General features: G+C 41.6%; 1 protein-coding gene across 4 annotated transcripts in view; it reads right to left on the reverse strand.

Moving 5' to 3' along the window:
• Positions 1-5,197, reverse strand: part of CUTA (cutA divalent cation tolerance homolog) — a 57,985-nt gene extending 52,788 nt beyond the window's left edge. The window contains exon 1 of one of the 4 annotated variants that reach the window (XM_085623712.1): positions 5,062-5,197. In XM_085623712.1, the coding sequence (XP_085479838.1) occupies positions 5,062-5,172 (111 nt within the window). In that variant the 5' untranslated portion in view covers positions 5,173-5,197. The other 3 variants (XM_085623726.1, XM_085623738.1, XM_085623720.1) reach the window with 3 other exon arrangements.
• Between the last annotated feature and the right edge of the window lie 21,029 nt (positions 5,198-26,226).

Consider the following 26,226-nt stretch of genomic DNA (forward strand, 5'->3'; position numbering starts at 1 on the left):
TCGCTAGGAAAATGGGTAATAGCCCGGTGGCTGCTTTGCTCAAACTTTATCTAGCTAAGAGCGTTGCCATTGCCTGTTATGGCAGCGAGCTCTGGGGCTATAGTCAAACGCGAGCCCTGGAGATTGCAGAAAATAATTTTTTAAAGAAGGTTTTGAGGCTGCCAAGGGGAACTGGAAACTTCTCGGTGCATGAGGAGCTAGGTGTACCTTTTCTCAGTGACAGATTAGCAGCAAGTCCCCTGTTATGTTGGCTGAACTCCTGGCTAAACAAAGATATACCTCTCACGCATGACATATTAAAAGAAGCCTTAACTTGGGACGGCAGGTTCAAGGTCCCATGGCTGAGGTATATTAATGACCGCCTCACTGAATTGGGACGGCCTGACTTGTTCTCAGCCCCAGAGATTATAACTAGAGCTGATGTTACTTTTGTGAAAAAATCATTTTTGTCCATTAGGTATTTTGCCCGGGAGGAGGGCGAACTGTTGAAAGCTAGCGTTAGGAAACATGCCTTACTCCAAACAAGCCTATGTATGGAACCGTATCTATCATGGCCTATGTCTGGCTTTGAACGCTATTTACTGACACGGTTCCGTTTTGATTTATTTCACCTCCTGTTGGCAACTCCGAAAGGGGCACACCGAGGTCAAGTGCTTCCTGCTTGCGGCTGCGACGGGAAGTCTCCGCAAGATTTGGTGCACTTCTTATTTATTTGTCCTTATTTCACGGTACCGCGGAAGATATATTTAAAGCCTTGTTTAAAAAAGTTAAACTTCACACAGATTAAACCGGCTCTTTATTACCTTCAACTCCTGAATAGCGACTGCACTTTATATATATGCAGCTTCTTGAAATTAGCCATTATTTTCAGGAAAAGTATGGAGGGATAATTATGCTGCTTTTATCATTGTATTTCTCTATCATTTTTAACCTTGTATATTTATTTATATATTTTTTTTAACTTGTTCATTCTGTCTGCTGCTCAGGTTTTATAATAATTCTGTAATTTATCTTGTCTCATAACTTTGCTGTCTAAAAACGGAATTGGATGATTTGTCTTTCTTATTGTTTATTTGTGAAATTTTGATTATGATTGTATGTTTTTGAAATGAACTTTTATGATTGTAAAGAATACAATCGAATAAAGATATTTGATTGATACTGATGCGTTTTAGAAACGCTTTGATCCTGTAACGTTTGTGTTTTTGTTAAAAATTTAGAAAAGGCACCTACTGACATCGTACGAACTAGGGGGCAGTGTATAAGAGGGCAGTGTGTGAGGGGAAATTGTATGAGGGCACAATGTGAGTGTGTAAGGGTGCGGGCTGTGTGTATGTGCGGGGTGTAAGGGTGCAGTGTGTGTGACCTAAAGTACTGTGAGTCGGTAATGTGTGAGAGCAGTGTATGTGGGGGCAGTGTGTCAAGGGGGCAGTGTGTGTGGTTTGTGTGAGAGGGGGGCAGTGTGTGTAGTCTGTGTGAGAGGGGGGCAGTGTGTGTAGTCTGTGTGAGGGGGGCAGAGTGTGTGGTCTGTGTGAGGGGGCAGTGTGTGTGTGGTCTGTGTGAGGGGGCAGTGTGTGTGTGGTCTGTGTGAGGGGGGCAGTGTGTGTGGTCTGTGTGAGGGGGGCAGTGTGTGTGGTCTGTGTGGAGGGGTAAGTGTGAGTGGTATGTGTGAGGGGGGCAGTGTTTGTGGTCTGTGTGAGAGGGGGCAGTGTTTGTGGTCTGTGTGAGAGGGGGGCAGTGTTTGTGGTCTGTGTGAGAGGGGGCAGTGTTTGTGGTCTGTGTGAGAGGGGGCATTGTGTGTGGTCTGTGTGAGAGGGGGGCAGTGTTGGTTAGTGACTTGTCAGTAAACTGTATTTCTATTTCCTTTAAAGGCTGTATTAGTATTGAAAAAAATACACAATCTGACACTGGCTCACGTAAATGACTGCAGTGCCTTGGAAGTAAACTGTATACTTATTTATTTGAGGGTGAAGGGATGCAGAGTGTGAGGGGGCTAATGTGTGTAGGGCAGTGTGTGAGTTGGCATTTTGTGGGGTCTAATGTGTGTAGGGTAGTGCGTGAGGTGGCATTTTGTGTGGTCTAATGTGTGTAGGGCATTGTGTGAGGCAAAACAGAATAAAAGGATAAAAGTGCTGTTTGTAGAGAGAGTGATTTTTTGTTTGTTTTGCATGAGAATGTAAGCCGGAAACTCAGACAAAAGCATACGTGTTTGGATGCGTAAAGCAGAACACAGAGGCTGGAAACTATTGAAGACGAGGGCAGACAGCAAAACACAGAGAGGCGAGACAGGATAAAAGTGCTGTTTGTGGAGAGAGTGATTTTTCGCATAAGAATGCAAGAAGGAAAGGAAACAATGAACGTGTTTGGGTGCGTAAAGTTAAATTAAAAAAAACATTCAAAGTAAATAAATATAATAGACACATGTAAAACTCATAGGCTCAAGGTCAAGTAGTCAGTGGCACAAAGCCGAAAATCAGAAAAAGATGCGAGAAAGAAAAGGCGGAGGGGAACTACATGGAAGAGGAGAGACGCGTGGGAGGTAAAAAAAAAAAAAAACATTCAAAGTAAATAAATATAATAGACGCATGCAAAACTCATAGGCACGAGGTCAAGTAGTCAGTCACACAAAGCCCCAAAAACAAAAAAATGCGAGAAAGAGAAGGCGGGGCGGAACTACACAGAAGGGGAGAGACGCGTGGGCGGAGAGGAGCCTGTGAGAACGCACGGCGGGGATCAAAGAAAAGGCGTGCGACCATATGGAGAGTGAGGGGGTGTGCAGCCTGGTGAGCTGAATGCGTGTGGCAACAGAGGGAGAGCGCGGCACGCGCACACGAAGTGTCTGGTAGAAAATGGAAGCTGTTAAGAATGCGCTTGGTTTTGGCAGTTGTTGACAATGCGCACGATTGTGTTCACATGAACTGTACGCGATCCGCAGCTAGGTAGACTTTTCGGACTGCTTACTATAATCTCGCCTATCCATCCCTGCGGGATAGAATAGGCGAGACCTAGAAATAGAGACACAGATCAGCCATATAAAGGCAAGGAATGGTCGGGTATAGTGAGCAATTTCTTTGCACCGGGTTATAAGACCATTCAAGAATACTTCTTCTTTGCTTGACCTCTTTAACAATTAATAGACTTCTCTTTCCAGTGAGCCTTCTTCATGCGGATAAGTAAGAGACCCTTCAAATCATGTGGCCGTTAAACTTTTAAAATTGCCTATGTGAAGCAGCGTACTGATGCTTATGTAAGGATTTTGGAGGCGTGTTCATGGCAGTCAGTACTTCAAACAGATGGGGAATATGTGAAACAAGGTGGCTCCTGGAGGCCTGGACTTCTTTGGAGCTTTTGGTCCGACAGTTAGTAAGCCTGCTATGAACCTTTCTTCACCTTATCCCATTTTGTACAACTAGAACTGAGCATACAGGCAAAGGTGTAGATGGGTGACCTCACAAACAAGCATGGCAACTTGGATTGCAGGGTGGATACAGAACAGGATGCACACTCATGCAACATAGAGTGGGGTGTGAATGTTATACAGAAAATAAGCACTCCTTGTTTGGTGATACTACTGGGAGGAAAACACTTTGATTTTAGTATTTCAAACCCGCCCAATGTAGCAATGTGGTTCCATAAAGTGCTATTGCAACTAGGCTGCTACTGTATGGCCTGAACGATTTGTAAAGGCAACTCTTGTTCAGTTCCAAAAAGACTACTATCTCCACTGTCCACAATGATACATTCCAGGATCTGTGGTTATTCAAGCCATCCATTGTGACCGCTTGTAGCGTCCAGATATCCTGCGGCTACTTGCACCCTTGCCAGGCTTGGAGTAGAGCCACACACTGCCTATAGTCTTGAGGCATCTCGGAGTTCATGTTATGATGGTTTTTAGACCTTTGCTGTTAAAGCTACACTTTCCCTGGATATTCCGAGTTAGGCTGGTGTTCAATACCATGGGATTAGCATTCTACATACAGTACAAGGACACTGTCAAACACTGAGCCATTATTGCTCTGTATGGGGCAGGTGTGTTCGATATTAATGACTTCTCGCTACAGGGCATAATCTGATGTTCAGATGTTAAAGAACAGCAACACAGCCAAAACTGTTCATGACAGAACGCTGCGCACAAGTCGAGTGCCATGATTAGTGCTGCCACATTACTTTAGTTTTAAGAAAGGTACAGGCTGTAATCACAAAATAAACTCAGTCTTTTTATGGCCAATAACTAAGAATACATCTCTGGCTAAGGCGGAGGTCGCGGACTTGAGGCCACCGGTTATGTAGATATGGAACCTGAGTGTGTGCATTATTTTATCAATGCCCCGCTCTCCGTAGGGTGGCCTGAGAACAATTGTGCACGCCTAGAGTGACGGAACACTAGTGCACGCCTAGAGTGATTAAACACTAGCGCGCCTCTAGAGTGATGAAACTCTAGCGCACCCCTAGAGTGATGGAACTCTAGCGCACCCCTAGAGTGATGGGACACTCGTGCACTCCTACAGTATGGAATGCTAGTGCATCTCTAGATTGAGGGAACAATAGTGTGCCCCTGGAGTGCAGGAACAATAGTGTGCCCATGGAGTGCAGGAACAATAGTGTGCCCCTAGAGTTAGGAAACAGCGCACCCCTAAAGTGAGGGAACACGTGCGCTCTTAGAGAGTGAGGGAACACTAGAGCACCCCTGGAGTGTTCACAAGTGCATCCCTAGAGTTATAGAACTCTAGTGCATCACTAGTGATGGAACACTAGTGTACTCCTAGAGTGTCGAACACTAGCGCACCCCTAGGGTAATGGAATAATAGTGCACCCTAGAGTGATGGAAGCTGTGCACAGCTAAGTGATAAATGCACTTAACTGATGGGTATTTAGGGCTTTTGCACTATCAGGGTATTAAAGGACTTCACTCTGCGCTCTAGTGCACCGTACTCAGGGGAGGCAGCATCCTGCACTGAGGTCTTCCAAAGCACTAAAAACCCAAGTTCTGAAGTCCCCCGCATAGAAAACCGATCCCACCCTCTTATACTCTTACTTCTCCATGCAATGCTCCTTCCTTACCTGCAAGACGTCTCCGCGGACGTCGTCACGCAGGGGCACGTGCCCCAGAAAGCAGTCTGGATCACTAGACATAGAGGGAGTACTCAAGATAAGCCTCCTCTTCATTGGCATCCAAAGAAACCATGGCTGCTGAGAGCGAACACTTCTCTATCCCAGCAAATGCTTTCAAAAATCGTGAATTTTGTTAAAAGTGTAGTTATTAAGCACTAGTTTATAATATGCTTCCTTCCAAATTTGTTTATTTGGAACACATTTTAACATGACCAAAATGCATCAAATTATAGTAGCCTTTTCAACTTTATCGGTATTTAGTAAGAATAGACCCTCTATCCGTCGTGTACTTTTTTAATTACCGTGTACCTCGCGTGGGCTACAGGCATCAAAACGGTCACGGGGACGGTTAAGATGGCCGCTCGGCTCATTCGGGCCCAAAGAGGCAAGAAAAGAGACTACAACATCCAATAGGCGCAGTGGGAAGCCTCCCAAGCTCCACCCACCACTGTCCCTTTGCCCCGCCCCACGGCGCCTGCCTTTATTCAGACGCCCTGGGTAGAACGAAGGGTGTAGTTGCCTGGATTGGAGCGCCCTCTGCTCTCTTCAAGAAATGCTATATTTAGGATATGGGCATAAAGCTCTGAATAGGTCTTGCATTTGTTAAAGTTAGAGCTGTTGGCATTGAAAATGACAATGTTTTTTACTTTTGCTTTTTTATACCATTGGCAATAGTGCTTTGCAAATATTATAACCCCACTGCAAATAAAAAAACTAAAGTAAAAAACATTATTTCCAATGCTAACAGCTCTAACTGTAACAAATGCGAGACCTATTTCATTGCAAATGCTTGTTTTTTTGTGATTTTATATAGCAGAGGGTGACCAGAATTTTAAAGCAAAAAACCGGGACATTTCCAAAAAATAGAAAAAAAGGACTACAATTTTACTTCAACCCAGTGCACAGAATGACAGTGCTTCTCAGCAGAAAATTACAGTAAAGGCAGTAAGAAAATATATAAAAGGCAATTTTTAAAGCCAGTTGCATGCCTGTTAATTAAATTGCTTTTCTATAACAGCTGCTAACTATCCCTGCTTTGCGAAACATCAAAAATACCTCCCACCCTCTCAAACAAGCATTTGCAATGCAATCGGTCTCGCATTTACGCGAGTTAAAGCTACTGGCATTGTAAATGACAATAACTTTTATTTATGTTTTAAAAACAAAAATAAAAAGCATTGTTATTTGTAATGTCAATACCTCAAACTCGCATAAATGCGAGACCTATTGCATTGCAAAAGCTTGTTTGCAACTCCACTCAAAATCCATTTTCCTCTAAAATTCGTCTCGTGCTTATCAAAACTCCGCCTTCAAGCACCTGCATGCAGGCAGCACCCCTTCTGCAGGGGAAAGGATGAGGGCAGGCACTTTTCATGGCTCATCACAGAAAGACTCCCATAGTTCACATGTTTACATATGACTCCACGTTCGAGTGAGGGCAGCGCCTCTCAGCTGCGGCATTTCGTCCAGGTTTGATTTACCCGTTGCATTTTGGTACTTGTGCTGGAGCAGAATTTTCTGTTGAAAATCTATTGGGTTTTTAAAGCTCTGGTTTGTCTATTTGTCGATTAATAAAATATTAATTTTTAACTATCAATTATTTGTTTTGTGTAAATGTTTTGACTAATCAATATAAACTAACAGGAGAAAATTATACGTGGGGATGCTTTTGCGTTGCTATTTAATAAATGTGCATGTTTTATTAATAAATGTTGCTGAGTGCTGTTTATTTAAAGCACGAAAAACGCTTTTTAAATGTTATGTACTAATGCTTTTCTTGTGTTGCAAAGGCTAGATAATTACATACACATAAGGGTATTAGTGGGGTTAACACTGTTTAATCACTATGCTGTGGTAACGTTGTTTTGTCTCTTTTAATTAAGATGGTACATTTTGGCCTGGTGGGAAAATGGCTACCGTTTAAAGCCTACGCTCGAGTGAATTTTTTGATGAGAAGGCCTTGCTGAACATGGTCGAGAGTCATCTGACCACAGTCTTCGCCTGGTAGAAAATCTTCCGTGAGGACAGCAGTTCTGGGAGAATTGCCAGCTGCCCTTGGACAAGGATAAAATACAATGAACACTGTCCAGTCTGCGGTGACTTTGCTGAGATATTGAGGAAGAACATTTTAAAAGATACTTTTGCAAACTTGAGTTTATACTTCCGTCTTTTTTATTTTTGTGATTTTTCCTGAGCGGAGATTTTCCAAATGTAGCGATGCTACATCCTTTCCTGCTCGCTTTGCTCAGCGGTTCAGCGGATATCGAAAACATTTTATGTTGCCTTCTATTGTTAAACACATTATAAATATTGTTAGCCTAGAGAGGGTTTTTGCCACTTTGCCATTTTCTTCCTAAACCTGCGTTGGTGAGGACTTATGCTGTAAGGACGGCGACTCGGGAGACTTCTACTGAGAGACCTGTCCTGACCCATTCTGACATTTAGCTAGAATAGGTAATTATGAGAATAATGATTTACTTTGATTGATTTCCTTTGACTAATTTTAGATAAAGTACCATAATTTTAAATACAGTGTTGGTGGTTATTTCTTGTCAATTATTGAGTACTCTATTTTGATTATTGTTGTATAGATTGTTTAGATCATGACTCAGGACAATCACAATTAGGTCTTATCGACCTCAGTGTAGATGCAGGATGTTTAGGAGTTTTTCTTTTCACAGGTTCAGTGTTGGTAGAGTATTTGAGCGTATGTTAGTAAAATGGGCCCAAGTGTATGATGAGTGTATGTGCGTGTAACTGTGAAATTACTCTATCCGTGGAAGTAGGGAGATTTTGTACACCCCAATCTGCACCAATTTCCTGGTAGCAGAATTTGATGGTTATTGATGATTGTCTTGATCTGATTAGATTGCTTGTACATTGGCTTTTGATTTATTGATTATTGATTGATGTTGGTATATGTACTAATACTATATGTTGAAGTCGTCAGGTTGAGTTTTATGTAGTGCTTCTGGAATTTGAGAGCTGGTAGCAGTTCCGTAGTAGGGCAGAGGGAAGTATATGCTGCTCTCGGGAAAGACGGGATTGTTGGTCCTGTATGTATGCAGGAAAAGAAAACGTGTGACAATTGAAGTTGCGCGTCACATTGTCTGTGTTCGGAATTAGTGACATCGTTGTGTGTTACTATTAGAAATATTTCTGGTATAAAAGGAGTGTGTATGGTAGCGAAGGTTATTTGTGAAACTCTGGTCTTAAGTCCCAGGGATCCGTAAGGTTCACCGTTAAAGCTTATTGCGGGAGGAGTAATAGGTATTCTCTGAGCTTGTTTGAAGGACTAGGCAGAGGTAAACACTGCTTGGTTAACGTATGTTATAATTCTGTAGTGGGGCAGATTGTTCGCTGTTCTCGGGAAAAGCAGGATTCTGTGTGTATGTACTATATTTTCTTGTATGAATGTGCGTGAATGCTCATATATTTAGTTAATTGTAATACTCTTTGGAGCAGTCCTAGAGGAAACAGTTAATGAATGCATGTTACTGTGTCAACGGGATTCTTGTGGAATAGATTTTCTTTACTATTCTTTGGTTAGCGAAGCAGACAATGGAGATGTTTATATGTTGTAACTAATAGATTTTGTAGAATCTGACACGAAGTCTACTGAGAAGTTTTGTAAAGGAGTGGTAGACGACTGACAGGAGACAGGAGCGAGAGACTGCAGCGACTGCTGACGTCAAACAGACCGCGCTCTGATTGGATATTGGATCAGAACAGTGCTCGCGCTGAGATTGGTGCGTTGGTGTGAGCCGCGCAAGGATTGGAAAGAGTCACTCTGTACTCTAGTGACGTAGACGCTCCAGGATTGGTGCGTTAGTGTGAGTCGCGCTGTTATTGGATAAAACATCGTACTATTAAGTTGTATTACAGAAGGGATTAGAAAAGTTTGGTAAAAGCTAAAATGTATTACCAAGAAGAGAAAAAGGAAAAATCTTTGTTCAGAAAGATTAAAAATTGGTTCGACAAGGATAAAGATGTTAAAACGAGAGAGGGTTGTTACCTCCATCGAAAACGCCTGCATCCTTCATGGCTGCGAGATATGGGTATCATACCTGTATATGGTTGGAGAATTGGGTTAGGTATACAAAGGAAGATGGTGTTCTAGCATTTCCAGAACATGGTTCATTTAATTTGGCCGTGTTGAAAAATTTGCAGGAAAAGATGTTATGTCTTGACCCAAGACCAAGGCCGACACAGTTTGAGGCTTTAGTGGAATGGGAAGAGGAAGTACATGAGCGAGAGAAGCAGAGGTCTGGGGGAAACTACAGGTATATGTTTGGGAGGAGACATGGTCGTGAAACTCATCATGATCGAATGACGAGATGGCGAGATGCTAGTATGTCAGAGGGATTATACCCTATGAGAACAGTTGAAGAGAAGGGTACAGAAAGGGTTCCTGAGGCAGAAGTGAGAAGATATGGAGTTAATGAGTATGAGGATGAAGTCTTGAATGACATGATTTACAAAAGACCACCTCCATATAGACCAGAACCAGAAGAGAGCACACCAATTGTTTCTCCGATAAGAGATACATTGCGTATCATTGAGACAGAAAATGTGACACCTGAGTTAAGAAGTGGTAATCCTTTTAGGGAAAGAGAGAATAGAAGTAGTGGCGAAAATACGAGAGAATTAGCCAGAACTACATCGGAGTTGACTGAAAAAATTAAGGAGCTGACAAAGAATCTAGACGCTGTTACGGTGCCTGTAACCATAGGTCCGGTTATGCCTGTTTTTGATAAGCAGAGGACAGGTGAGAATGGTTTGGTGATTCCATATGTTGGGAATAGATTGACAAGTTTGGCTGGTCCTTCAGGAGATTCAGGAAAAAGAACAGAAAAATCCAGACATGAGACATGTAGTGAAGGATTAGAGATACAGTCTAATTCAGGATTGAATGCTGGTGAAGCTAGTTGTTCAGGGATGCCGATTTTAGAACCGCAGAAGAAAGTGGTTCCAGTGAGAAAATCTACTGAAATAACAGCTGAAGATTTGAATGAATGGATGAAAGTTCTTCAAAAGAGGGATAAAGATTCACAGGCAATTGATGTGGCTAGGTTACGTGTAGAATTAGAAGAGCTTGTTGCAGGGACAGTTCCTACAGAAATTCTAAAAAATCATCATGATGGTGAATTGTTATTTATGTGTAAAAACATCACCTGGAGAACTAAAAATACACATGACAGATTAAGAGCAATAGCGAATGAGCAAGGAGTTGATATTGATAAAGTGAAAGCTTTGCAGAAGTCTTACAGGATGGATTTCACAGACAAAGATATTGAAAATCTGAATGGTGCTGGTAGAACAGGACAGATTAAAGAGATGATCGCTTTATTGCGAAAATGGGGTGATGTTGAGAAGTGGAAGGATAGGTGGTACAAGAAGAGAGAAGAATCAGAGGATGGACTTATTCAGCATTTCCTGTGAGAGAAAAAGAGAAAGCATCCACTGTTGCTTATCCTATGAGAGAAATACCTGGAGGAGGATATGTACATGTTCCATGGACCAGACAGGATATTTTATTATTTACGAATGATTTCCCTCGACTGAGAGAAAAGCCCGTCGAGTGGTATAGGCAGGTAGACAGATTTGTGAAATTGTCAAAAGTGCTGTGGATTGACCTGAATAGTCTATTTGATATAATTGTTCCAGCAGATTTGTGGGCTGAGTGTAAAATAGTTGTAATTTGGCCTACTGAGGAATATCCAAGAGATCAGAGAACAGGAGCACCAGATCCAGAAGTAATGAGAAAGTATGAGCAGGTGATCGTATACCTGAAAAATAAAGTACCTCCAAAAGAGACAGACTGGGTTAAAATAGATCGAATACATCAGGAAGCAAAGGAATCAGTTCATGCTTTTTATGAGAGGTTGATACTGGCTTTTAAACAATTCAGTGGGGATGAACACCTGGGTGACAAGGATTTGAATCATTTTTTATACAGATTTGTATATGGCCTGAGACCTGAGATTAGTGAGAGAATTCGTGAGCATACTGTGGATTGGCAGAGTAAAAAAATAGATGAGATTCTGAGACATGCAAAATACTTCAGTGATGAAATTGAAGCAAAACAGAGAAAGCTGAAAGAGAAAGCAATGTGGGCACAAGTGAAAGTTGCGGAAAGACAGGAAGCACAATTAGTGGAACAGGCGAATAATGCAGGAAATAATCAAGGGAATAGACCTAGATATGCAGGGAAAGGAAAGGGGAATCTTGAGGAAGCCAAAAAGAAGTTCCCGTGTTACAACTGTGGCCAACTGGGACATTGGAGATCTGAATGTACCAATCCACCATTAGCGAATAATGAGAATAAAAACTTAAATCAACAGGTGCAGAACGAAGGGAATAATCGACAGCAGCAACAATCTTCTGTTGTGAAACAGCAGAGTCAAGAGCCAAAACCGCCCTTGCCGCAGAATAGAGGGTCACAAAAGTATAATCCGGATTCGGGATTCTACAATGATGAGCAGGTAAACAAACCAAGGCGTTCTAACCAGGTACAGCAGTACTTGTTAAAGAATGAAGGGAGTGAGTCTGAAGGTGATTATTGACGGTGCCGAAGAGAGGAGGAAGAGTGCATACTTGGTGCAACTCTAGAAATAGACCAGGCTGGACCATTTGTGGATGGAAAAATAAATGAAGACGGTGTTACTTTTTTAGTAGACACAGGTGCAACAAGATCAACTGTCAGGTCAACAGATATTAGAAATCTTCCTCTCTCGGATGAAGCAATCCAAGTAGTTGGTGTAGCCAATACACAAATCAAGACACGTCTTACTGAACCAGTAAGAGTACAAATAGGGAAATTTTCAGACATGCACAGATTTATTGTCTGTGACACTAGTCCAGTGAACCTGTTAGGTAGGGATCTACTTTGTAAGATGAACTGTACAATTTTTTGTACACCGGATGGAATAGCTTTTGAAACACCAGATGAGGATGTTTTGTACCGAATGACTCTAGAAAATAGAGAGAGTGAGTTAATTGGTGCATATGCTGTGTTTGATCCGGAAGATTTGCCTCAAGAGTTGAGAGATACAGTGAAAAGGACAGTTTGGGATTTTACTGGAGAAGATGTGGGATTGATGAATAATGTAGATCCTGTGAAAATTGCAGTGAAAGAGGGAATTACTTATCCTAACATTCCTCAGTACAAAATGACACCAGAAATAATTGAGGGAATAACTCCTATAATTGAGAAAATGATTCAGCAAGGAGTTTTGAGAGAACTATTGAGTAGCCCGTGTAACTCACCGATAATGGGGCTAAAGAAACCTAATGGGAAGTTCAGGATTGTACAGGATTTGAGAAAAGTTAATCAAATTGTGGTGGCATGTTGTCCTATTGTGCCAAATCCGTCAGTGATTTTGTATCAGATTCCACATGATGCTGAGTGGTACACAGTGATTGATTTGTGTCATGCTTTCTTTTCAATTCCATTGCATCATGACAGCCAACCGATTTTTGCATTTAGGTTTGGCCAGCGTATTTTAGCATGGTGTCGTATCCCACAGGGGTATACAGAGAGTCCTTCGATATTCAATCAGTTATTGAAAAAGTCATTGGAGAGTTTGATCATGCCTGAAAACTCAGTACTAGTGCAATATATTGATGACCTACTAGTGGCATCAAAAACACGTGAAGCTTGTGAAGTGGATACCATAGCTTTACTGAATCATCTGGCAGATGGAGGGTTAAAGGTATCTCCAGCTAAATTGCAATTTTGCAAGAAAGAGGTGCATTATCTTGGACACAATATTGAAAAAGGTCTGAGAAAAGTGACTGATGACAGGATTAAAATTATCAGAGAAATGAAAGCCCCAAAGACCCAGAGAGAAGTGAGAATGTTTCTGGGAATGGTGGGTTATTGTCGTCAGTGGATAATTAATTTCTCGCTGATAGCAAAGCCACTGATTAAGCTGACAAAAAGTGAGATGATAGATCCATTGGAATTAGATGGAGAACAAATGGCAGCATTTGAGGAACTGAAGAGCAGAATGTGTGAAGCCCCTGCTTTGGGTATGCCAGACTATGAGAAAGAGTTTGAATTGTACTGCAGTGAGAGAAATGGATGTGCACTTTCAGTGTAAATTCAGAAACATTGATTACTGAGAAGGCCTATTGCGTACTTCTCATCGACACTTGACCCTGTAGCTGTGGGTTTACCAGGTTGTCTGAAATCTGTGGCTGCAACATGCAGAAGTCTGGAACAGAGTGAGGGAATTATAATGGGATATCCTGTAAGGGTATTCGTACCTCATAATGTGGCAATTCTTTTGACAAGAAGCAGAACTCAGTACATGTCACATAGTCGGCTGACTAAATATGAAAAAGTCATTCTGGGAGCATCAAATGTGACTCTTGAGAGATGTGTGAATGTGAATCCAGCGACATTGTTGCCGGATATTGAAAATGTGGGTGTGAAGACAGAAGATGATCACAATTGTTTGGATGTGTTGGAGTACTGTACAAAACCGAGACCAGACATAAGGGATCTTCCCTTACTTGAGAGTGATCATGTGCTGTTTGTAGATGGATCATGCCTGAGGAATGATGAGGGTGTGCTGAGTGCAGCATATGCAGTGTGCAAAGTTTCAGAAGTGATGGAAGCATCACCATTGAAAGGAGTGAAATCCGCACAAGTTGCTGAATTGGTGGCATTGACGAAAGCTTGTGAAATTGGGAAAGATCTGAGAGTAACTGTGATGACTGATAGTCAGTATGGATTTGGAGTTGTGCATGATTTTGGCCAACTTTGGCTACAGAGAGGTTTCTTGACGTCGAGTGGGACTCCAATAAAGAATGCTGAAGTGATTGGGAAATTGCTTGAGGCGATACAGCTGCCTAAAGAATTAGCAGTGGTGAAATGTGCTGCTCACGGACAAGGAGATGATTTTGTGACTGTTGGCAATAGATTTGCTAACGACATTGCACAATATTGTGCTAAGAACAATCACCCGATTAATAGGGAACGAGAAGGTGAAATGTCTTTTTGTTCTGTGATGTTTACTAATGTCCTAGAAACGTGGGATGAAGTGAAACAGTTGCAGGATGAGGCAGGAAAGGAAGAAAAGAAAGACTGGATCAAGGCAGGTTGTGCCCCAAGAGAAACAGACCATGTTTGGGTCTATAGAGATGGCAGACCAGTCATGCCAAATTCCATGCTGTCAACAATGGCAAGGATGTATCATGGCCAGGGACATTTGGGAAGGGATGCGATGATCAGGTCTTTTAAACAAACTTGGTACAATGCAAAGTTCAGGACAATTGCAGAAAGCATCTGTCAGAGATGTTTGATTTGCCAGCAATTTAACACTGGGAAAAAGACAGTGGTGAGTCTGGGAACAATAGGTAGAGAAGGTGGTCCTTTCACGAGAATGCAGGTAGATTTCATTGAAATGCCCCAAGTGAACAGACTGAGGTATGTTCTAGTGGTAGTCTGTTTGTTCTCAAGATGGGTGGAGGCCTATCCGACTAGGAGAAATGATGGAATAACAGTGGCAAAGTTACTGTTAAGAGAGTTGATTCCTAGGTACGGGTTTCCAGTAACGATTGAGTCTGATAGAGGTGGACACTTCTATAATGAGCTCATGAGTTTGATTTGTGAAGCATTGGGCATACAGCAAAAGCTACATTGTGCATACAGGCCAGAGGCTTCTGGTGTGGTTGAGCAAATTAATGGCACAATAAAGAACAGGATTGGTAAGATGTGTTTAGCCACTGGAATGAAATGGCCTGATGTCTTGCCTCTAGTGCTAATGACTATTAGATCTACTCCAGATAGAACTACTGGGTTGAGTCCGCACGAAATCTTGATGGGACGCGCAATGCGACATGCATATGTGCCTGTCAATAAGTTGATGACAATAACTGATGACATGATTTTGGATTACTGTAAAGGCCTGGCTGACGCAGTTCATTCTGTGTTTCACCAGATTGGAGAAGAAGCTACCACACTTGAGAAGAAGCAAGCTCATGATCTGAGTCCAGGAGACTGGGTGAGGATTAAAGTACACAGAAGAAGAAATTGCTTGGTTCCAAGGTGGGGAAGACCAAGACAAGTTATTTTGACTACGACAACTGCAGTGAAGTGTGCTGGTGTGAAAAACGGGGTACATGCAAGTCATACTCTGAGAGTTCCAAACCCAAAGGATGGGACTGGTAAGGAGTATTTTGAAGAATCAGATTCCAGTGATGATGAAGACCCAGAACCAGTGAGAAAAAATCAAAGTTCAGGAAAAGAAGCAGAAAAGACTTCAAGAGAACCATTGAGAGTCTCAGAAGGGAGATCAGATTCTGTAAGAGAGCCTGAAGTTCCAAAAAGCAGTGGAGGAAAAAGAAAAGAAAAGAGCAGTTCCACAGAAATTACTCCTAAATCAGAAGAGGAGGAGATTGAAGAACCACTTGAGATTATATCTGAAGAAGTAGGGTCAGAAGAAGATAGAGAGGGACAGATTGCGGAAGACCTCCGAGGAGGTGTAGGGAACATTTCTGATAAGTTAGGTGAAGGGACAAGTAGACAGCAAGAAGATTGCGTGTCGGAGACTCGAGGAGGGAAAGAAGTAGGGAAGTCTCAAACAGTGGTGAAAAAGACTGTGGAGCAAAAGAAAACTGCTGAAGAAGAAGAGGCATTTGAAACAGAATCGGATGAAAGTGAGAATGAAAAATCAGAGGGTCGAGTTCTGAGAAAGAGAACTTGGATTGGAGAAAGAAATAATACAGAAACAAGACCGAAAAAGGTTGTAAGAGGAGATTTTTGGCCTAACAACAGAGTAAAGAGGCTGAGATACAGACTGATAAGAGCAAATACATCGAAAGCTGAACAAGTGAATGAAGTGTTGAGTCAAAACGAAGTAAAAAGGAAGGAGCAAAAGGAGTCAAGAGAACCCGAGGAGATAAAGAGAATTAGAAAACCCAACCAAAAGTACAGATCACCGGAATGGTCTTATGTGGCACTGTCTGAAGGAGGAGAAGAAGAAGAAACAGTGAATCGAGACAATCCGGAGGGGATCTTGAGAAAAGTGGTTGAGGAAAAGGAAAAATCTGTTGGAATCTTAAAAGTTATCCTGACTGACATTGGAGAAGAGTCGGATGCACAGGATGTTGTTGATGATCTGATACAATTTGATGTTGCTGAAGAAGGAGTGAAAAGTGATGAATATCCAAATTGAGTGAACTGAAGAAATCACTTGGAGAAAAGTGAAAAGGAGAAAGTCTGAAATTCAGCTGTTTGAAGTAATCCAGAAATAAAGAGTAATACAGTAGTGGAGTAGTAGAGGCTAAGTCAAAAGACACGGTCAAAGTAGTAAAATGGCTAACATAGAGAATAATCAAAGTAGATGTGCCTTCTTGAAAAGATGGTGTAGAATGTGCTGTTGCTGTACTGCATTATTAATGCTACTATGGGGTGTTTTAGCTTTATTAGTTACATTTAGAATTTCAATAGGTACATTTGAAATACATACTGAGAATGAGACTAATGTAGAGAAAAGTTCGCAAAAAGTAGTTCCAACTAGAATTAGTAATACTTACATGCATAAAGATAGGTCAATTAATGATTTTTCTAGTAATGTTTTTTCAAAATTGTTGTATGAATATGTGAAGACAATGGAAGTGAGGGATTGTTATGTTTGTATGCAATTACCTGCATCCGTTTCAGAGGGTGTTACTTATCACCATTTACCAGCTACGTATGGAATTTCTTGTAGTGTGTTAAGTAGTGTTTTTTATTTGCTAGGGAAAATAGATTATAGGATGTCTAACAAAGATAATATTTTTGGGCAATTGCCTATGAATGAGAAGCTGCATCCAGCTAAAGAAGCTAACATTTTTGGTGAGATTTTTATTGAGAAAGAAGAATTAACATTAGATAACATTTTTAAGAATAATTTAACTTGCAGTTTGAAAGAAGAGGAGAAAGCTTTCCTAAACATGGTGGAGGAAATGAGATTGAGCATGCATGAAAAGGCAGGGAAATATAAAATGAGTGAGACAATTTGGGACCTTGAGATGGGAAAAGAATTGAGAAATGGAGCTAGTCCAACTTTAGCTTTAGATGCACCACAGAAGGGTAAGCTGTGCATTACAAGAAGGAAATCCCAATATGATACATACTTTGTTGGGACTAGTGAGTGTCATGATACATATTTCATTGCAACAGGATGGGGTTTTAGAGGAGGAGAGGATCCAATTTTTCCAGGAGTGTATTATGTTTGTGGGAACAAGGCTTATTACAAGTTGCCTGACCATTGGTATGGCACGTGTTATGTGGGCCTGGTTTTTCCAAAGATCTTTCATGTAGATAGAATAGAAGATGTAGAACATATTAATTTACTAACACGTTTTAAGAGAGAAACTTGGTCAGAAATAGTGGGTGACATTTTTGGAGCTTTAATTCCAGCAGTGGGAATTTCTTTGAATGCATATAAAATTCGGAAACTGTCAACAGTGGTGGATCGCTTATCGACAAACACCGCTGGAGGGTTTGTTTTGGTGAATACGGAATTGATTGCCGTACGTGCCATGTCTATGCAAAATTGACTTGCCCTTGATATTTTATTGGCCAAGGAGGGTGGAGTCTGTGGAATATTGAAAGTTCAACATTGTTGCACTTACATTCCAGACGAAAGCAAAGACCTGAAGGTCTATATCAAAAATATTACTGATTTGCATGAAGAATTAGTACCACTGGAAGCTGAGAGTATCTGGACTAAAATAGCTAATAAAGTAGTTGCTGTTAAGAATTTTATTGCAAAAATAGGTAGTAATATTATAGGTAAGATATTGTTTCCTTTGACTTGTATAATTATTGCTTTATTGATACTAAGATTAGTGTGTTTGTGTTGTAAAAACCGGGGAGGGAAAAAGAAATTGATTAAAAGAAATATTGAAAGGAGAAATAAAAGGAAAAGAGATCCACAAGAAATAGAATTAGAAGAATTAAGGGAGAGTGTTTATTTGGAGACAAAGAGAGATGATGAAAGGGAGTCTGGTGTCTAGTGTTGTGTATAAGAAAAAGACATTTCCAGTTTCTCCTAAAAATTGGGATTAAAATGTTACTAATTTTTTTTTTTTGGGTGTTTATTTGGTGATAATATCACCAAAGGGGGGATTGCTGGAGCAGAATTTTCTGTTGAAAATCTATTGGGTTTTTAAAGCTCTGGTTTGTCTATTTGTCGATTAATAAAATATTAATTTTTAACTATTAATTATTTGTTTTGTGTAAATGTTTTGACTAATCAATATAAACTAACAGGAGAAAATTATACGTGGGGATGCTTTTGCGTTGCTATTTAATAAATGTGCATGTTTTATTAATAAATGTTGCTGAGTGCTGTTTATTTAAAGCACGAAAAACGCTTTTTAAATGTTATGTACTAATGCTTTTCTTGTGTTGCAAAGGCTAGATAATTACATACACATAAGGGTATTAGTGGGGTTAACACTGTTTAATCACTATGCTGTGGTAACGTTGTTTTGTCTCTTTTAATTAAGATGGTACATTTTGGCCTGGTGGGAAAATGGCTACCGTTTAAAGCCTACGCTCGAGTGAATTTTTTGATGAGAAGGCCTTGCTGAACATGGTCGAGAGTCATCTGACCACAGTCTTCGCCTGGTAGAAAATCTTCCGTGAGGACAGCAGTTCTGGGAGAATTGCCAGCTGCCCTTGGACAAGGATAAAATACAATGAACATTGTCCAGTCTGCGGTGACTTTGCTGAGATATTGAGGAAGAACATTTTAAAAGATACTTTTGCAAACTTGAGTTTATACTTCCGTCTTTTTTATTTTTGTGATTTTTCCTGAGCGGAGATTTTCCAAATGTAGCGATGCTACATCCTTTCCTGCTCGCTTTGCTCAGCGGTTCAGCGGATATCGAAAACATTTTATGTTGCCATCTATTGTTAAACACATTATAAATATTGTTAGCCTAGAGAGGGTTTTTGCCACTTTGCCATTTTCTTCCTAAACCTGCGTTGGTGAGGACTTATGCTGTAAGGACGGCGACTCGGGAGACTTCTACTGAGAGACCTGTCCTGACCCATTCTGACATTTAGCTAGAATAGGTAATTATGAGAATAATGATTTACTTTGATTGATTTCCTTTGACTAATTTTAGATAAAGTACCATAATTTTAAATACAGTGTTGGTGGTTATTTCTTGTCAATTATTGAGTACTCTATTTTGATTATTGTTGTATAGATTGTTTAGATCATGACTCAGGACAATCACAATTAGGTCTTATCGACCTCAGTGTAGATGCAGGGTGTTTAGGAGTTTTTCTTTTCACAGGTTCAGTGTTGGTAGAGTATTTGAGCGTATGTTAGTAAAATGGGCCCAAGTGTATGATGAGTGTATGTGCGTGTAACTGTGAAATTACTCTATCCGTGGAAGTAGGGAGATTTTGTACACCCCAATCCGCACCACTTGTAGTCCTGCAGTGTGTAACGGTAGAAACTAAAGAAGGATGGGATAAAGAGCTTTGCTGAGTGGTGCTTGCCCCTGGTATAAAAATGGTCTGCAAAGCAGATGATTGTACGCCCCCGACCCTCCTCCACTCATGTGGCTGCAGATTTATCTATGCCACCGGCTCAATTATGTTTCAGTCCTGGGTGGCGTGCATTTTGCAAATTATTGCAAAGTTGCAAATTTCTGATTGCTCTTCAAATTAAACAATCCTACAGCTGTTAAGAAGTCCCGAGCCTTGCGTGACACTTTCAGCCTGCGCTGACATTTACCTCACACGTCCAATGATAGGATGCAAACTACACAACCCAAAATGCAAAGTTATTGATTTAATAGCCAGAACTAGCTGATGGCATCACCTCCCCCTCCCCCAGAAGGATAAGACTACAGCTCCCAGAATCCAACAGATGGAGACTTGAAATTCCAGGTCTAGGATATAATGTTCCAGTGAAATGGACTCAATCGTCTGGTTACCCCTACCAATAACGACTAGTGAGGTGTTACAATAGTGCAGCCAACACCCTTCTTCTGTGGCCTGGACCCGCAGACATTCACCAATTCCTTGGTCCACCAAAACGTTAATGCCAGTAAACCATACCCTTTTTTCTTAGCTTTGTGTTGGTTTTTGCAACACTCTGAAGCCCTTTGTATGGTAGGTCAACCAGACGTGATGCAGGGACTGAGGAATCCTTTCAACTATAGTGGCATGTCACCCTCAGTGAAGCTGAGATCACTTTAGTCTCTTGACAGTCCCTGTAGAAGCACTTGGCTTAGGCCATCTCTCCCATGCAAGTCCAGAAAGAAGGATTTCCAGGAAATCTCAACAGCTGCTTCTATGGCCTCTGTTAGGCATCCATTATTGCTCATTTCCTGTGCTATGTGTTCTAGCTGTAATGCACTCAGTCATGCCATTTGTGCCACTTGGTTTACATGGTCTTCTACCGTGATGGCATTGTGAAGCATCCTCTGCGCACAAAGATTAGTATGTTATGCTGTCAGACTTTATTTGGGTGTCAACGTGCATATTTAGTAGGGGTTGGGTGATAAACTCAGCTCCATAGGCGGAGTACCCAGAGTTTTGCCCTCTGCACGCTCTGCTTGGAGCGCGGAGTTCATCGAGAACCCCACCAACTGCCACATGGCAGAGTTTTTCTCATGTGCAGCTCGCCAACGTTAAGTTGGTGAGCGTGAATGAGAAAAAACCAGTGCTAAACTGCCTCCTGGTGAATTTCTCAACATAGGCGGTCACAGCAGGTTGCTACCACTCACGTGGAGAAAGTTGTCATTCTTATTGTTGCTCAAGTAGAAAATCTATTTGAAGGGCAGAAAGAAGCAGTGTCTCCCCATAGCTGGTTTTACTCACTACACAGTTGTGGCAGAAAAATGTAATCATTATGTCCGTGCAAATGGTGGCCTGGCAGTTTATGTTGCATTAGCTCTAAATATTAAATCAGAGCAGCTGAATTCTCCAGATCCTAGTATTCAACTTATTAAACTTACGTATCACCGTTTAGGAAAAAGAACATCAGTAATATTGATTAATTACTATACACAACCAACGGTCCAAAAGAAAAAGCACAACGACGCACTCCTAATCAAAACCATTTCGGACTTACGTTGTGCAGAACCAGCTTGGAACATCGTTCTGACTGGAGATTTTAATGCGAACTTGCTCCACACACCTGACGAAGACGAAACCTTGACAGACGAAAATATTTTTGGGAGCGTAAAGCAACAGCTTTTAAACAGGCCGACTTTTCCAGATCATAATGGCCAGCAGCTAGTAACAGCCTTAGAATACCAGGGAATGCGTGTGATCAACGGAAGATCGGAAGAAAATAATCCACCCAAATACACGTGTCACGGTCCAAGGTCTCAATCGACACTTGAGTACATGATCAAACGCTCCCATTAATGCCGTTTCTTGCTCATTTCCATATAGAGTATACCACACTGAGCGACCACTCAATCCAACACATTGTCTTTAATTTCAATTGGTCAAAATTACAAACTACCACATCATAGGAAGGCAACTTAAACAAAATAAACGTAAAACGCCTTACCTGGTCAAGTGGAACTAATCATCAGCAATTTACAACAATGACCGAGCATCTCACTGAGTCTGTACTAGTGTATACCAACAGGATAAAAGCATGGTCTCATTTTCTTTCATAACTTCCAACCGCAAGGACAAAACCTGGGCAAAAGGTAATATGTTCCAATCCATACAAAAGACTAACAAGTGAGGTACAAAAATTAAGAGGGGACCTAAAAAGATCATTGAGGAAATTACACACAAATAACAGTAAAGATGTCACATGGGAAGCAATTTGGCAACAGAGAAAATGTTATAAAAAGAAGCTATGGGAGAACAAAAGATCGTGTGCAGACAATTTCTGGGTCAAATTAATACACAACACAAGACATCACAATTCAAATAAATTCTGGCTAATGATAAACCAGCTGAATCGGCCAAGGCACATCGTAACATCAAATGTGCAGGAACAGGACTGGGCCAACTATATAAACCAGAAATTTAAAACACAGTATCATACTCCTCAATGGACACAGACATCGCAGGACCTCCCATGTCATCCCCACCAACTCGGTGTTAGTGACCATTCCATCCATGCAAAAGCCACAAATGAAAACCTTGACTCAGCAGAAGAATCCAACACAATCAATTCCTCTTACTTAATGGATGTTATAAAAAGTCTAATAAACAAAAGCAAAAGAGATGGTGCCCCAGGGCCCAGCGGTATTCCCCAAGACGTCTTTAAATATGATCTAGTTTTCTGGAGCACCCAGCTAGAGAATCTTTTTGGCGAAGTTGAGTTCCTAAATCAAATCCCTGACAGCTTGCAAGGATCGATTAGAACACCAATATACAAAGGGGGAGAAAGATATAATCCATCTAACTACAGACTTATTGCATTACTGGATGTTGAATCAAAATACCTTGCCTCCTTGATCCTGGAAGATCTGGTCGAATGGTCCGATGAGCTTAACCTGATCCCTACTAACCAGATGGGCTTTCGACAAGGGATTGGGACAATCTCTTACATCTTATCAATCTTCCTAATAGCAGAGAAATGTAAACAAAACATTCAGAGTTTGCATCTCTGTTTTATTGATCTAAAAGCTGCTTTCGATAGTGTGGACGGGAAACTTCTGTGGGACAAACTACGATCATGGAACACCCCAGAAAGAATTTTGAAAGGATTAATCTTATTTTATACTGACACATGGGTAAGAGTGAAACTTCGGGACAGCTCAAGAGTTTCAAGAAAATTGTACACGAATAAGGGCATGAAGCAGGGTTATGTGCTGGCACCACATTTATTTAATCTATTCAATCGATAACTTTATTTTGGTCATAGACCATAAAAGTGCAAGTAAAATACATACAAAAGTGCACAGATCATTAAAACAATAAATAACAACAAATTGATACAGAATTTAAAAAAGATTAAACTGTGAAGTTATCAGATAGTAAATAATAAGAAAGAGGCTGTATTTACTCAAAACTTTTCCTCCTTCGCCACATACCCAGTAAAAAACGGGAGACAGCAAAAACAATAGGGGGATTGGTATCATATGTTAAAACCCTACATGCCTGGGTGCAGTGTCTAATCCCAAGATTCCTGCATAGCGGGATCAACCAGAGCTTTCTTATTGATTGATAGGCGGGGCAGAAGAGCATAACATGGCGTACATCTTCTCGGCTGTAGTTGTATGCCGGGCAAGCAATTTTTTCTGACTGTGCCCATTTGTAGGTAAATGCCCTAAGTGGTAAGGTGCCATGTCTTAGCTGTACATAAAGCTTCCTCGCAAGCGGTGGGTAAATTACGTCTAGAAAGACTTCTGCTTGCGGGTCAGCTTTTACTAGAAGATATTCTTTAGAGAGTCTCCCCAGGGTACTTGATTGATGTAGGGCGAGTCATTTCTGTTCCCTCAGCTGGCTTATAAGTTCCTGTTTCGGTAACCCTAAACATGACACCACCAGAGACTCCCAGAGGTCAATCTGACCAATCTTTATACTGAGGTTCTTAATGTGGTGTAACCACAAAATATTCTTATTTTTTATAAGAGCCCAGACCTCTAGGAATTCCTCTCTGTATACCGCCAATTCAGGCACTGACCAAAGTCTCTTCCAATAGAGCATGGGCCGTACAGCTGCTAGATCTTCAACTGGTTCCAGCCCCAAGTCAAATCGCAAAGGAATGAGTGGTGTACTTTGCGGCAAACCCAGGAGACTTCTCATAAAACCATGCTCCACCTTGGAAAGTTTAGATACATTTTTATGGCCCCAAAGTTCAGCTCCATACAATGAGGCCATTCTGGCTTGTGATCGGTATATCTCTATAGCCGGAGCTGCCGGCTTAAAATCCGAAGTTCGTTGGACTTGGTTAATCCCCCCCATAATCTGGGACAGCCTAAGTGTTGATTTCAGGATTTGGGAGTCCCAATCAAAATTCTCCGTTAGGCTAATCCCAAGATAGATAAAGGTCTTAACTCTCTCAAGTGCAGACTCGTTAAGAGTCGGGTTTGGGCGGGTCTGCTTCGGGGGGTTAAAAATCATGAACTTGGTTTTGCTCAAGTTTATCTCCAAATCTCGAGCAGTGCAGAATGCTGCAGAGCCGTTCAAGATACTCTGTATGCCCGATGATGTTTTGGATAACAACAAAGTGTCATCCGCAAACATCAGAGCGGGCACTCGGCCAGAAGCCAGCCTAGGGGCATCACTATCAGTTACCTCAGCTAAGTGGTCCACCAGACCATTGATATAGAGACTAAACAATGTCGGGGCTAGAACACACCCTTGGCATACACCCTTCCCAACTGGGAAGCGTGCAGACAAATCACCATGCCTCCCGCACCTAACTTGGGCATAATTACCTTTATGAAGTCTCATTAAGATATTCAGTAAATAAGGAGGGATACCCAGATTAGCTAGGACTTTCCACAGCTTTTCCCTTGGTACAAGATCAAAAGCGGTGCGCAGGTCAACAAAAATGAGGTAGAGGCTGCCACCCTCCACACTCACTGTTTTCCAAAATAAGACCTGGAGCCGAAAAATTTGATATATAGTTGAAATACCTGACCTAAAACCAGCCTGTAGTATGGTCAGTATTTCATTTTCTTCCATCCACCCTTGTATTCTATCTAAGATGATTCGACCCATTAGTTTCTGGGAGGTATCTATAAGGCTGATGGGCCGATAATTTGCTGGAGTTAGTGGACAACCTTTCTTAAAAATGGGGACAATCTCTGCACCCAGCCAAGTATCAGGTGGATCTGCCCTCATAAGTACTGAATTAAATAAAACCACCAGATACGGTGCCCATATTTTGGGTTGAGAGCGAAATAAGTCTTCGGGCATCTTATCCAATCCAGGAGCTTTATTGGGGAGCAACCTCACTATTGCCAACTCGACTTCCTTAAGGGTGATGGCCTCGGGCTGGCCCAAACGGGACCCACCCCCATCCACCGGATAATCCTCACTCCGTCCACCGTCGAAAAACCCCAGCGATCGATACTCCTGCTGGGGCTCTGGGACGGTAAACGGAGGATGAGTCATAGATTCACCAGAAGCCAAATCTATCTCACTCACCAATCCATCCTCCAAAAGTTGGTCGGGGTTAGAAAGTAGTACAGAATCTTCACCCGAGTCAGCATAAAGTGCTCCAAAATGGGATTCCCACACTTGGGATGCTATGTTTATATCTGGGGTCAAACCTCCCGCACCAGAACTCACAGTGGTCCAAAACGCCTTAGAATCCCTTCGAGAGAGAGCTAATCTAAGTTCTTCCCATCTATATTCCTCCCAGTCCTTCTTTCCCTTGAGGATTGCCTTTTTGTACTCTAAACGGGATTTCTTAATATTAGCTCGATCTTCATCTTTGATTGCGGAGAGCAAGGCTTTCTTTGCTTTTCTACAGGAGGTATCATACCAAGGATGTGTCCGATCCACCTGGCATTTCGCCTTCCCCACAGGATTTAGCACATCCGTCAGCTTGACAACCAACTGCTTATGGATTTCGACGGGAATGCCCTGGGAATCCACACCCAAATTTCCTATACTAACATCCCCCATATCAGAAATGGTATGGCTATCTGGTATATTTTAGCAAGTTTAGAGGGGGAGTTCTGGAAATGGGGCCACTTAACCCTCCGCCTATTATTAGATATTGACAGAGGAAGCAGCGGACCAGTGGGGTCAGGGGCAGGATTTGTTAGCCCAAAACTTCCCGGTTTAAGAGTTAAGACAAGGGCATTATGGTCACTATCTTGTCTGGGATATATCATAAACTCCAACAACTTGTCCCAGTGTCTAGTTTCCATCAGTATATAGTCGATGATGGAGGTTTGCCCGGGTCTATTGAACGTAGCTGACCCCGGGCGACCTGGGTTCAACCTCTCGTTACAAGCCCTTAAGGACATTACAAGGGAAAAGGACTTGAGTTGAAGAGCCAGAGGAGTCCAGGCTCTAATAAAGGAAATTTGAAGATCGGGAACATGCCAAAACTGATCCTCATCATCTAACTCTCCCTTGTCTAAACTCTCAAGGGGCTCAAATTGGCAATTAAAATCTCCTCCAACTAACAGAGCCACAGAGGGGTCAAGTGTCAA

This window comes from Triturus cristatus, chromosome 1_1 (genome assembly GCF_964204655.1).
Source record: "Triturus cristatus chromosome 1_1, aTriCri1.1, whole genome shotgun sequence".
NCBI lineage: Eukaryota > Metazoa > Chordata > Amphibia > Caudata > Salamandridae > Triturus > Triturus cristatus.